Source organism: Sebastes fasciatus, unplaced genomic scaffold (assembly GCF_043250625.1).
Source record: "Sebastes fasciatus isolate fSebFas1 unplaced genomic scaffold, fSebFas1.pri Scaffold_27, whole genome shotgun sequence".
NCBI classification, from domain to species: domain Eukaryota; kingdom Metazoa; phylum Chordata; class Actinopteri; order Perciformes; family Sebastidae; genus Sebastes; species Sebastes fasciatus.
The window spans coordinates 140417-152869 of record NW_027428184.1 but is presented as its reverse complement, the minus strand read 5'-3'; the positions used below and the strand labels follow the sequence as shown (position 1 = coordinate 152869).

General features: G+C 46.1%; 1 protein-coding gene and 1 long non-coding RNA gene across 4 annotated transcripts in view; one reads left to right on the top strand and one right to left on the bottom strand.

Moving 5' to 3' along the window:
* Positions 1-12221, top strand: part of LOC141763690 (actin, alpha skeletal muscle B-like) — a 12226-nt gene extending 5 nt beyond the window's left edge. The window contains exons 1-9 of the mRNA XM_074628275.1: positions 1-155; positions 5924-6124; positions 6269-6397; positions 6507-6617; positions 9206-9290; positions 9446-9607; positions 9702-9893; positions 10330-10511; positions 11437-12221. The exon at positions 1-155 is cut by the window's left edge and continues 5 nt beyond it. Of these exons, the coding sequence (XP_074484376.1) occupies positions 5996-6124; positions 6269-6397; positions 6507-6617; positions 9206-9290; positions 9446-9607; positions 9702-9893; positions 10330-10511; positions 11437-11580 (1134 nt within the window). The 5' untranslated portion in view covers positions 1-155; positions 5924-5995 and the 3' untranslated portion in view covers positions 11581-12221. The remainder of the gene's footprint in view (positions 156-5923; positions 6125-6268; positions 6398-6506; positions 6618-9205; positions 9291-9445; positions 9608-9701; positions 9894-10329; positions 10512-11436) is intronic.
* On the bottom strand, positions 9746-11183 carry LOC141763691 (uncharacterized). Of its 3 annotated transcripts, none has more exons than XR_012593121.1 (5): positions 11022-11136; positions 10822-10981; positions 10600-10719; positions 9951-10550; positions 9746-9918 (listed from the first exon to the last, which is right to left on the bottom strand). It is a non-coding gene; the product is annotated as an uncharacterized LOC141763691 (long non-coding RNA). The 3 variants fall into 3 exon arrangements; XR_012593122.1 differs by having other exon boundaries at positions 9909-10190; positions 10223-10550; XR_012593123.1 differs by lacking the exon at positions 9746-9918 and having other exon boundaries at positions 10450-10550; positions 10600-10784; positions 10816-10892; positions 10933-11061; positions 11120-11183.
* Positions 12222-12453: the final 232 nt, after the last annotated feature.

Genomic DNA, 12453 nt, shown 5'->3' with positions numbered 1-12453 from the left:
GGAGAGGAGGAGGAGGCCCAGGCCATGTTTGGGATGGAGGGATGGATGGAGGAGGTGGAGGGTTGATAAACTCAGTCTCAGCTCTTCAGTCTCTCACTTCTGTCCTGTCCCCCCCACGTCCACGTCCACATCCCAGCAGGCCCTGCACCGCCACGGTAAGACCTCCTGAACCTCCTCTACATCTCCTCTACACCTCCTCTACACCTCCTCTACACCTCCTCTACATCTCCTCTACACCTCCTCTACATCTCCTCTACACCTCCTCTACACCTCCTCTACATCTCCTCTACACCTCCTCTACATCTCCTCTACACCTCCTCTACACCTCCTCTACATCTCCTCTACACCTCCTCTACACCTCCTCTACACCTCCTCTACATCTCCTCTACATCTCCTCTACACCTCCTCTACACCTCCTCTACACCTCCTCTACACCTCCTCTACATCTCCTCTACACCTCCTCTACACCTCCTCTACATCTCCTCTACACCTCCTCTACATCTCCTCTACACCTCCTCTACACCTCCTCTACATCTCCTCTACACCTCCTCTACACCTCCTCTACATCTCCTCTACACCTCCTCTACACCTCCTCTACATCTCCTCTACACCTCCTCTACATCTCCTCTACATCTCCTCTACACCTCCTCTACATCTCCTCTACATCTCCTCTACACCTCCTCTACATCTCCTCTACATCTCCTCTACACCTCCTCTACATCTCCTCTACACCTGCTCTACATCTCCTCTACATCTCCTCCATCACCTCCTCATCACCTCCTCTACACCTCCTCCTCTCTGCTCCTCTTCACACTGTTAATGTGACTAAACGTCTTCTTCAGTCTCCTCCATTATCTTATCTGATCCTCCTGCCTCACCTCCTCCTCCTCTCCTCATCTCTTCATCTCCACATCACCTCCTCCTCCTCTCCTCATCTCTTCATCTCCACATCACCTCCTCTCCTCTCTCACCTCTTCATCTCCTTTTTTCTGCTCCTCCCTTCAGAGTTTAGACGGAGGAACTTAAACCTCCTAAAATCTGCTCCTGAACCTCCTTTCACCTCCTCCTTAAAGACCTCCTTTTACCTCCTTTCACCTCCTCCTTAAAGACCTCCTTTTACCTCCTTTCACCTCCTCCTTAAAGACCTCCTTTCACCTCCTCCTTAAAGACCTCCTTTTACCTCCTTTCACCTCCTCCTTAAAGACCTCCTTTCACCGCCTTTCACCTCCTCCTTAAAGACCTCCTTTTACCTCCTTTCACCTCCTCCTTAAAGACCTCCTTTCACCTCCTCCTTAAAGACCTCCTTTTACCTCCTTTCACCTCCTCCTTAAAGACCTCCTTTCACCTCCTTTCACCTCCTCCTTAAAGACCTCCTTTTACCTCCTTTCACCTCCTCCTTAAAGACCTCCTTTTACCTCCTTTCACCTCCTCCTTAAAGACCTCCTTTTACCTCCTTTCACCTCCTCCTTAAAGACCTCCTTTCACCGCCTTTCACCTCCTCCTTAAAGACCTCCTTTCACCTCCTTTCACCTCCTCCTTAAAGACCTCCTTTTACCTCCTTTCACCTCCTCCTTAAAGACCTCCTTTTACCTCCTTTCACCTCCTCCTTAAAGACCTCCTTTCACCTCCTCCTTAAAGACCTCCTTTTACCTCCTTTCACCTCCTCCTTAAAGACCTCCTTTCACCGCCTTTCACCTCCTCCTTAAAGACCTCCTTTTACCTCCTTTCACCTCCTCCTTAAAGACCTCCTTTCACCTCCTCCTTAAAGACCTCCTTTTACCTCCTTTCACCTCCTCCTTAAAGACCTCCTTTTACCTCCTTTCACCTCCTCCTTAAAGACCTCCTTTTACCTCCTTTCACCTCCTCCTTAAAGACCTCCTTTTACCTCCTTTCACCTCCTCCTTAAAGACCTCCTTTCACCTCCTCCTTAAAGACCTCCTTTTACCTCCTTTCACCTCCTCCTTAAAGACCTCCTTTCACCTCCTCCTTAAAGACCTCCTTTTACCTCCTTTCACCTCCTCCTTAAAGACCTCCTTTTACCTCCTTTCACCTCCTCCTTAAAGACCTCCTTTCACCGCCTTTCACCTCCTCCTTAAAGACCTCCTTTCACCTCCTTTCACCTCCTCCTTAAAGACCTCCTTTCACCTCCTTTCACCTCCTCCTTAAAGACCTCCTTTCACCTCCTTTCACCTCCTCCTTAAAGACCTCCTTTCACCTCCTTTCACCTCCTCCTTAAAGACCTCCTTTCACCTCCTCCTTAAAGACCTCCTTAAAGACCTCCTGAACCTCCCTTCCTCTCCTCCTCCTCACACATCTCTTCCTCCTTCCATCTCCTCCTTCACCTCCTCTCTCCTCCCTCCTCTCCCCCTGTGTTGCAGCTGCTGAACAGAACAGCATCCCACCAGACTCCATTCATATGTTGTGTGTTTGTAGTGTTGGTGTCTGGCTGCTGTTGAGGAGAGTCACAGTTAGTTTGGTGCTTCAGATTCAGTGTGAAGCTGCTGTAGGAAACAGGAGGTGTGACTCTGACTGAGTAACCTGGTCTCTGAGTGAAGCTGCTGATGGTTTCAGGCTCTGGTGGTGTTCTGGAGAGTGAGTGTTAAACGTGATGATATCTGAGTGAGGTTTGGTTGAATCTGGAGGTGTTGAGGTGTGTTTGATTTCTGTCTCCTGGTGCTGAGTCCAAGCTGTCGTTACCTTCTCCACATGTCCTCATTAGGACACTCAGCTCTGACATCTAGTTTCCTTTTCAAACTACGGAAGCTCAGAGGGACACGTTGATTCATTTAATAGATTTCATGTTTATACGTCGATTATCTCCAGATAAAACTCGTAGTTCTTGTGGAGCTCATGTTTAATTTATTTAATAATTATTATGAATCATGATTTCATTATTTAATTAAATTCTTGAACTTGGAAATAAGAGCTTTCAACCACATGTCATGGTCTTCATCAGCAGATCACTGATGGTTGTGATGTCATAGTTTGGTTCTGCTCACATATGATCAGTTATTGATAACGTCGCGTCTGTTCTCTGATCAATAGCTGCTGATGTCACTATAACAGGGTTAAAAAAACACTTTCATTTACAGATAATCCAGCTGTAATTAATAATGCTGCTGTATAAACACAATGTATGCAAAGAAACAGAAGTAAATAATTAAATTAAATGAGAATATAAGAAATATGTACAAATTATGAGTTATTGACCCCAAAGAACAAGAACAGCCTGACCCTCAGTTTAAAAAGATGCTCTGATGTCCTCAGAGGACACAAACGTCTTCTTCCTAAAACTGTTATAAAAATATGATTTATTAATATTACACGGCTTTGTTGAATACTTGATTCTGATTGGTCAGTCACGGCTACAGTTCTACAGTCCTATAAAAGACCGTTGCTACGTATAAAAGACTGTTGCTACGTATAGCAGACCGTTGCTACGTATAGCAGACCGTTGCTACGTATAGCAGACCGTTGCTACGTATAGCAGACTGTTGCTACGTATAGCAGACCGTTGCTACGTATAGCAGACCGTTGCTACATATAGCAGACCGTTGCTACGTATAACAGACCGTTGCTACGTATAACAGATCGTTGCTATGGACACAGTTGTGATGTCGGACTCTGGAGGAGCGTTTTTGTGTCAGATTATTGATTTCTTCAGTCAGTAGCTGTGTAATAAGCTGAATAGGGTCGTCCTGAATCGTCCTGATCCTGAGCCGTACATTATCCCTGATGTTACGGTATCAAATACCGTCATTTGGTTAGCGCCCCTCTGCAGCATCAGCACCGACGTACGGAGGCACCCTTTAGCAATAGTATGTGACTAACCAGGCTTTCAACTAACTCCAATATAACCCCCCCCCCCCACGGTGTTATTCAACAGTCTGAGCAGTGACATAGTATTAATAGCGTGAGAGTCCATTCAGGGCGGGAGGGAGGGGAGGTGGACGGGTCAAAAAAATACAACTTTCAATCAGGAGATCGCATATTGGTGCCCCGTGTGAGGCTAAACTAATGTTGACTTATTTTGTCACGTCAGTCGCTAGTAAGCAAAATTAACATCAACCACGACCGTTTCCTAACCCTTACTAAGTGGTTGGTTGCCTAAACCTAACTTCCTGTGAAGTTTATTTTGAAAGGACTCTATACATGTAGCGAGGGTATATTGACACGCCGTCCCCGGTCTGTCCAACAGTAACGCTAGAGGGGAACCCCGTGGGTCGTTCTCTGAAACCGATGCTGACCAAGCGACGGTACGTGACGAGTTGATCAATGATTTTGATGCAGCGTTCCATAAAACAGCAGTGAAGCCCCCTAGTGGACGCCAGGAGAACAGCAGGTATCTGCTCCATACGGTAGAAAACGGCTCCATCTGGTGTTAAATAATATAAATTTTAATGTTAAAGCCAAGCAGACAGAACTGAGGGCACAGCGAACCCAGAGAAGCAGACAGAACTGAGGGCACAGCGAACCCAGAGAAGCAGACAGAACTGAGGGCACAGTGAACCCAGAGAAGCAGACAGAACTGAGGGCACAGTGAACCCAGAGGCTCCTGCAGGCAGAGCAGAGAAATATTTGACTCCCAAATTGAATGACTAAATATGGTCAAAAGACCCGTCTGTCTCACTGAGAGAGAGACAAGACAGAGACAGACAAGACAGAGACAGAGGGAGAGACAGGTACAGTAGAGAGACAGACAAGTCAGAGAGAGAGAGAGAGAGAGACAGGTGAGAGAAACAGAGAGACAGAGACAGAGGACCAAACCCAGTCAGAACTCAGCTTCATGCCCTAATTAGGAAGTTTTCCCAGAGTGCTTTGTTGTTGGGGTGGGGGGGGGTGATGATGTCATGTGGAAACCTCACAACTCCAATTTTGGTGATGTGGAGGATCAGATGAAGTTTTCTGTCTGCAGGACTGATATCTAACATGGTGTTTATGTCATTTATACTACTACTACTGTACAGTAGTACATTTACTACTATACGACTGTACTACTGTACTACTGTAGTACTGTAGTACTGTACCTGTACTACTGTACCTGTACTACAGTAGTACTGTAGTTCTGTAGTACTGTACTACTGTAGTACTGTACCTGTACTACTGTACCTGTACTACAGAAGTACTGTAGTTCTGTAGTACTGTAGTACTGTAGTACTGTACCTGTACCTGTACCTGTACCTGTACCTGTACCTGTACTACCCCCTCATTCAGACTCCGTCTAAGAACACGTTACTGCAGCAGCTGATCAATAGTCCATGTTGGTCATAGATGTTCCTTGTCCCTGATGACGGGCCTGGAGGCTAACTGGTTGTGGAGGCTAACTGGTTGTGGAGGCTAACTGGTTGTGGAGGCTAACTGGTGGTGGAGGCTAACTGGTTGTGGAGGCTAACTGGTGGTGGAGGCTAACTGGTTGTGGAGGCTAACTGGTGGTGGAGGCTAACTGGTGGTGGAGGCTAACTAATGGTGGAGGCTAACTGGTTGTGGAGGCTAACTGGTGGTGGAGGCTAACTGGTGGTGGAGGCTAACTGGTTGTGGAAGCTAACTGGTGGTGGAGGCTAACTGGTGGTGGAGGCTAACTGGTGGTGGAAGCTAACTGGTGGTGGAGGCTAACTGGTGGTGGAGGCTGTTTATGAATGTGGAATTTATATATGTTTGGAAAATGTGAATGTTATTAGTGTAACACAAATATGATGTAGTATATAGTATGTATGTGATAAATGTAATGGGCTTGATTTAGGACCCCAGGAAGACTAGCTGGTCCAACGGTATCAGCTAATGGGGGTCCTTTTTAAATCAATCAATAAAGTACTTCAACGTTGTTCCAGTGACCTCCAGAACAACTCCACAAGGTCTCCTAATGTTCCTGTCTGTCTTCATCAATAATCAATAATCAATAATCATGCCCCCCCTTCTCCCTCAGTGTAAGTCGTCGTCGTAGTGTCTTCGTGGTCTTCGTGGTCTTCGCCGCCCCCCCACAGCGCCCCCTGCAGTCATGTGTGACGATGAGGAGAGCACCGCTCTGGTCTGTGATAACGGATCAGGTCTCTGTAAGGCCGGGTTCGCCGGAGACGACGCCCCCAGAGCCGTCTTCCCCTCCATCGTAGGACGGCCCCGCCACCAGGTGACCGCCCATTGGTCCACACCCAGGACGGCTAATGCTAATGCTAATGCTAACACTGCTGCCACAGTACAGCTACTGGAGAGGACGCTGTGATTGGTTCCCCACTGACCCGTCTCTCTGTCTGTCTCTCTGTCTGTCCCTCAGGGGGTGATGGTGGGTATGGGACAGAAGGACAGCTACGTTGGAGACGAGGCTCAGAGTAAAAGAGGAATTCTGACCCTGAAGTATCCCATCGAACACGGAATCATCACCAACTGGGACGACATGGAGAAGGTCTCCCATATACACATATTAATACACACATGATTATTATTGATCCTGATGAGCAATGATCCTGATCAATGATCCTGATCACATGATCTTCTGCTCTGTGATTGGTCAGATCTGGCATCACTCGTTCTACAACGAGCTCCGAGTCGCTCCAGAAGAACATCCCACTCTGCTGACTGAAGCTCCACTCAACCCCAAAGCCAACCGGGAGAAGATGACCCAGGTACTACAGATAGTACTACAGATAGTACTACAGATAGTACTACAGATAGTACTACAGATAGTACTGCTGATAGTACTACAGATAGTACTGCTGATAGTACTACAGATAGTACTACAGATAGTACTGCTGATAGTACTACAGATAGTACTACAGATAGTACTACAGATAGTACTACAGATAGTACTGCTGATAGTACTACAGATAGTACTACAGATAGTACTGCTGATAGTACTACAGATAGTACTACAGATAGTACTACAGATAGTACTACAGATAGTACTGCTGATAGTACTACAGATAGTACTACAGATAGTACTACAGATAGTACTACAGATAGTACTGCTGATAGTACTACAGATAGTACTACAGATAGTACTACAGATAGTACTGCTGATAGTACTACAGATAGTACTGCTGATAGTACTACAGATAGTACTGCTGATAGTACTGCTGATAGTACTACAGATAGTACTACAGATAGTACTGCTGATAGTACTACAGATAGTACTGCTGATAGTACTACAGATAGTACTGCTGATAGTACTACAGATAGTACTGCTGATAGTACTACAGATAGTACTGCTGATAGTACTGCTGATAGTACTACAGATAGTACTACAGATAGTACTACAGATAGTACTACAGATAGTACTGCTGATAGTACTACAGATAGTACTACAGATAGTACTGCTGATAGTACTACAGATAGTACTACAGATAGTACTGCTGATAGTACTACAGATAGTACTACAGATAGTACTGCTGATAGTACTACAGATAGTACTACAGATAGTACTACAGATAGTACTACAGATAGTACTGCTGATAGTACTACAGATAGTACTACAGATAGTACTACAGATAGTACTACAGATAGTACTGCTGATAGTACTACAGATAGTACTACAGATAGTACTGCTGATAGTACTACAGATAGTACTACAGATAGTACTACAGATAGTACTGCTGATAGTACTACAGATAGTACTACAGATAGTACTGCTGATAGTACTACAGATAGTACTACAGATAGTACTGCTGATAGTACTACAGATAGTACTACAGATAGTACTGCAGATAGTACTACAGATAGTACTGCTGATAGTACTACAGATAGTACTGCTGATAGTACTACAGATAGTACTACAGATAGTACTACTGATAGTACTACAGATAGTACTACAGATAGTACTGCTGATAGTACTACAGATAGTACTACAGATAGTACTGCTGATAGTACTACAGATAGTACTACAGATAGTACTACTGATAGTACTGCTGATAGTACTGCTGATAGTACTACAGATAGTACTACTGATAGTACTACTGATAGTACTGCTGATAGTACTACAGATAGTACTGCTGATAGTACTACAGATAGTACTACAGATAGTACTGCTGATAGTACTGCTGATAGTACTACAGATAGTACTACAGATAGTACTGCTGATAGTACTGCTGATAGTACTACAGATAGTACTACTGATAGTACTACTGATAGTACTACAGATAGTACTACAGATAGTACTACTGATAGTACTGCTGATAGTACTGCTGATAGTACTACAGATAGTACTACTGATAGTACTACTGATAGTACTGCTGATAGTACTACTGATAGTACTACAGATAGTACTGCTGATAGTACTACAGATAGTACTACAGATAGTACTGCTGATGGTACTACTGATAGTACTACTGATAGTACTACAGATAGTACTACTGATGGTACTACTGATAGTACTACTGATAGTACTACAGATAGTACTACTGATGGTACTACTGATAGTACTACTGATAGTACTACTGATAGTACTACAGATAGTACTACTGATGGTACTACTGATAGTACTACTGATAGTACTACTGATAGTACTACAGATAGTACTACTGATGGTACTACTGATAGTACTACTGATAGTACTACTGATAGTACTACAGATAGTACTACTGATAGTACTACAGATAGTACTACTGATGGTACTACTGATAGTACTACTGATAGTACTACTGATAGTACTACAGATAGTACTACTGATGGTACTACTGATAGTACTACTGATGGTACTACTGATAGTACTACTGATAGTACTACTGATAGTACTACAGATAGTACTACTGATAGTACTACAGATAGTACTACTGATGGTACTACTGATAGTACTACTGATAGTACTACTGATAGTACTACAGATAGTACTACTGATGGTACTACTGATAGTACTACTGATGGTACTACTGATAGTACTACTGATAGTACTACAGATAGTACTACAGATAGTACTACTGATAGTACTACTGATAGTACTACAGATAGTACTACTGATAGTACTACAGATAGTACTACTGATAGTACTACTGATAGTACTACAGATAGTACTATCTGATGGTACTACTGATAGTACTACTGATAGTACTACAGATAGTACTACTGATAGTACTACTGATAGTACTACAGATAGTACTACTGATGGTACTACTGATAGTACTACTGATGGTACTACTGATGGTACTACTGATAGTACTACTGATAGTACTACTGATAGTACTACTACTATACTAGAGGTAATATTCCTGTGTGTGTGCAGATCATGTTCGAGACCTTTAACGTTCCTGCCATGTACGTGGCCATCCAGGCCGTCCTGTCCCTCTACGCCTCGGGACGCACCACAGGTTGGACCACGCTCTTCATCCTCCTCCTCCACAATGTCCTCATCTTCATTCAGATGATGCTGCCATGACAACCACTGACCTGTCCACCTGTCTGTCTGTCCGTCTATCCGCCTGTCTGTCTGTCCGTCTGTCCACGTGTCTTTCTGTCCGTCCAGGTATCGTGCTGGACTCGGGGGACGGCGTCACCCACAACGTGCCGATCTACGAGGGTTACGCTCTTCCTCACGCCATCATGAGGTTGGACCTGGCGGGCCGCGACCTCACCGACTACCTCATGAAGATCCTGACGGAGCGCGGCTACAGCTTCGTCACCACGGGTATGACATCATCATCATCATCACCGGCAGGTTTCTATCACCGTGGTAACGTGGCGGCGTGTGTCTGACCCGTGTGTGCGGTGTGTCTCCGCAGCGGAGAGGGAGATCGTGCGGGACATCAAGGAGAAGCTGTGTTACGTGGCGCTGGACTTTGAGAACGAGATGGGGACGGCGGCGACCTCGTCCTCTCTGGAGAAGAGCTACGAGCTCCCTGATGGACAGGTCATCACCATCGGCAACGAGCGCTTCCGCTGTCCCGAGACGCTGTTCCAGCCCTCCTTCATCGGTCAGACGCCTGTCTGTCTGTCCACCTGTCTGTCTGTCTGTCTGTCTGTCTGTCCACCTGTCTGTCTGTCTGTCTGTCTGTCTGTCTCTCTCTCTCTGTCTGTCTCACTGTCTGTCTCTCTGTCTGTCTGTCTGTCTGTCCGTCCACCTGTCTGTCCACCTGTCTGTCTGTCTGTCTGTCTGTCTGTCTGTCCACCTGTCTGTCTGTCTGTCTGTCTGTCTGTCTCTCTCTCTCTGTCTGTCTCACTGTCTGTCTCTCTGTCTGTCTGTCTGTCTGTCCACCTGTCTGTCCACCTGTCTGTCTGTCTGTCTGTCTGTCTGTCTGTCCACCTGTCTGTCTGTCTCTCTGTCTGTCTGTCTGTCTCTCTGTCTGTCCACCTGTCTGCCCACCCGTTGGGCACTCTGTCTGACCGGTGGTGTCCTCGTCCGTCCCTCAGGTATGGAGTCGGCGGGGATCCACGAGACGACCTACAACAGCATCATGAAGTGTGACATCGACATCCGTAAAGATCTGTACGCCAACAACGTCCTCTCAGGAGGAACCACCATGTACCCCGGCATCGCCGACCGCATGCAGAAAGAGATCACCGCCCTCGCACCCAGCACCATGAAGATCAAGGTCAGGGACAGACAACTGACACAACAGAGACATGTCCACCTACAGTCAGGGACAACAGAGACAACAGAGACAACAGACACATGTCCACCTACAGTCAGAGACAACAGAGACAACAGACACATGTCCACCTACAGTCAGGGACAACAGAGACAACAGAGACAACAGACACATGTCCACCTACAGTCAGAGACAACAGAGACATGTCCACCTACAGTCAGAGACAACAGAGACAACAGACACATGTCCACCTACAGTCAGAGACAACAGAGACAACTGAGACATGTCCACCTACAGTCAGAGACACGTCCACCTACAGTCAGAGACAACAGACACACGTCCACTTCCAGTCAGAGACAACAGACACAACAGAGACACGTCCATCTACAGTCAGGGACAACAGAGACAACAGAGACACGTCCACCTCCAGTCAGAGACAACAGATACAACAGAGACAACAGAGACATGTCCACCTACAGTCAGGGAAAACAGAGACAACAGAGACACGTCCACTTCCAGTCAGAGACAACAGACACAACAGAGACACGTCCATCTACAGTCAGGGACAACAGAGACAACAGAGACAACAGAGACAACAGAGACATGTCCACCTACAGTCAGAGACAACAGATACAACAGAGACAACAGAGACATGTCCACCTCCAGTCAGAGACAACAGATACAACAGAGACAACAGAGACATGTCCACCTACAGTCAGGGAAAACAGAGACAACAGAGACACGTCCACTTCCAGTCAGAGACAACAGACACAACAGAGACATGTCCACCTACAGTCAGGGAAAACAGAGACAACAGAGACACGTCCACCTCCAGTCAGAGACAACAGACACAACAGAGACACGTCCATCTACAGTCAGACACATGTCCACTTCCAGTCTTAAACGTTATTTGTCCCACGTCCTGCAGATCATCGCCCCCCCAGAGAGGAAGTACTCGGTCTGGATCGGCGGCTCCATCCTGGCGTCTCTGTCCACCTTCCAGCAGATGTGGATCAGCAAGCAGGAGTACGACGAGGCCGGTCCGTCCATCGTCCACCGCAAGTGCTTCTAGAAAGACCCGTCTGGGTGTCTCCGTCTTCCTCCAGCGCCGCCACCCCCCCCACCACCCTCCCGTCTTCTTTCAGCCCTCACTGCACACCAGCTAACCGGTCCCAGATCAGATCCCCAGAACATCCAGACAGGAAGTCCACGTTGTTGTTTTTTGGTATTTAGGAAGATGCTAAAATAAGTGTTTTATTTTGACAGCTGGTAACAGGAAGTGATGTCATCTTCTGTTGATGTTTTTGGTGAACTGAACCTTCAACTATTCAGAACTTCAGCTCAAACATCCTCCCTCTCCGCTCACCTTAAAACTGTGAATGTGGCGCTTGTCCTCCATCTTTACCCCTCCCCCCCCCCCGTCCTCCATGTTGGTTCTGTTTATTGTCAAAAAGTGTGTTTTTATTTTTGATGAATAAAGCTTGAATGTTGCCCGCTGGTGTTTCCTTCCATCGTTGGGGAGTAGAGCACATTCACACAGTGTAATGATGATGTCACAGCGTGTAATGATGATGTCACAGCTGTAGGTGAACAGGAGGCGTGGCCTCATGGTGCTGTCTGTAAAGAAGTGAAGTGTGTGATGTGACGTCAACAACATGGAAGTGACAGACGATTGCCCCAGGAAGACAATAAAGAGCTCTCGTACAAGATAAACTGTGTTTCTGTTCATTTCAACACTTCAACGTCGTTCAGTTTCTTCAATCGGATTCACATCTGTTCTGTTTTATTTATTTACATCAGACCAATGCCCTGTTCTTCTGACACTTCAGCTACCTCTGACACTTCAACTACTTCTGACACTTCAGCTACATCTGACACTTCAGCTACCTCTGACACTTCAGCTACCTCTGACACTTCAGCTTCTTCTGACACTTCAGCTACCTAT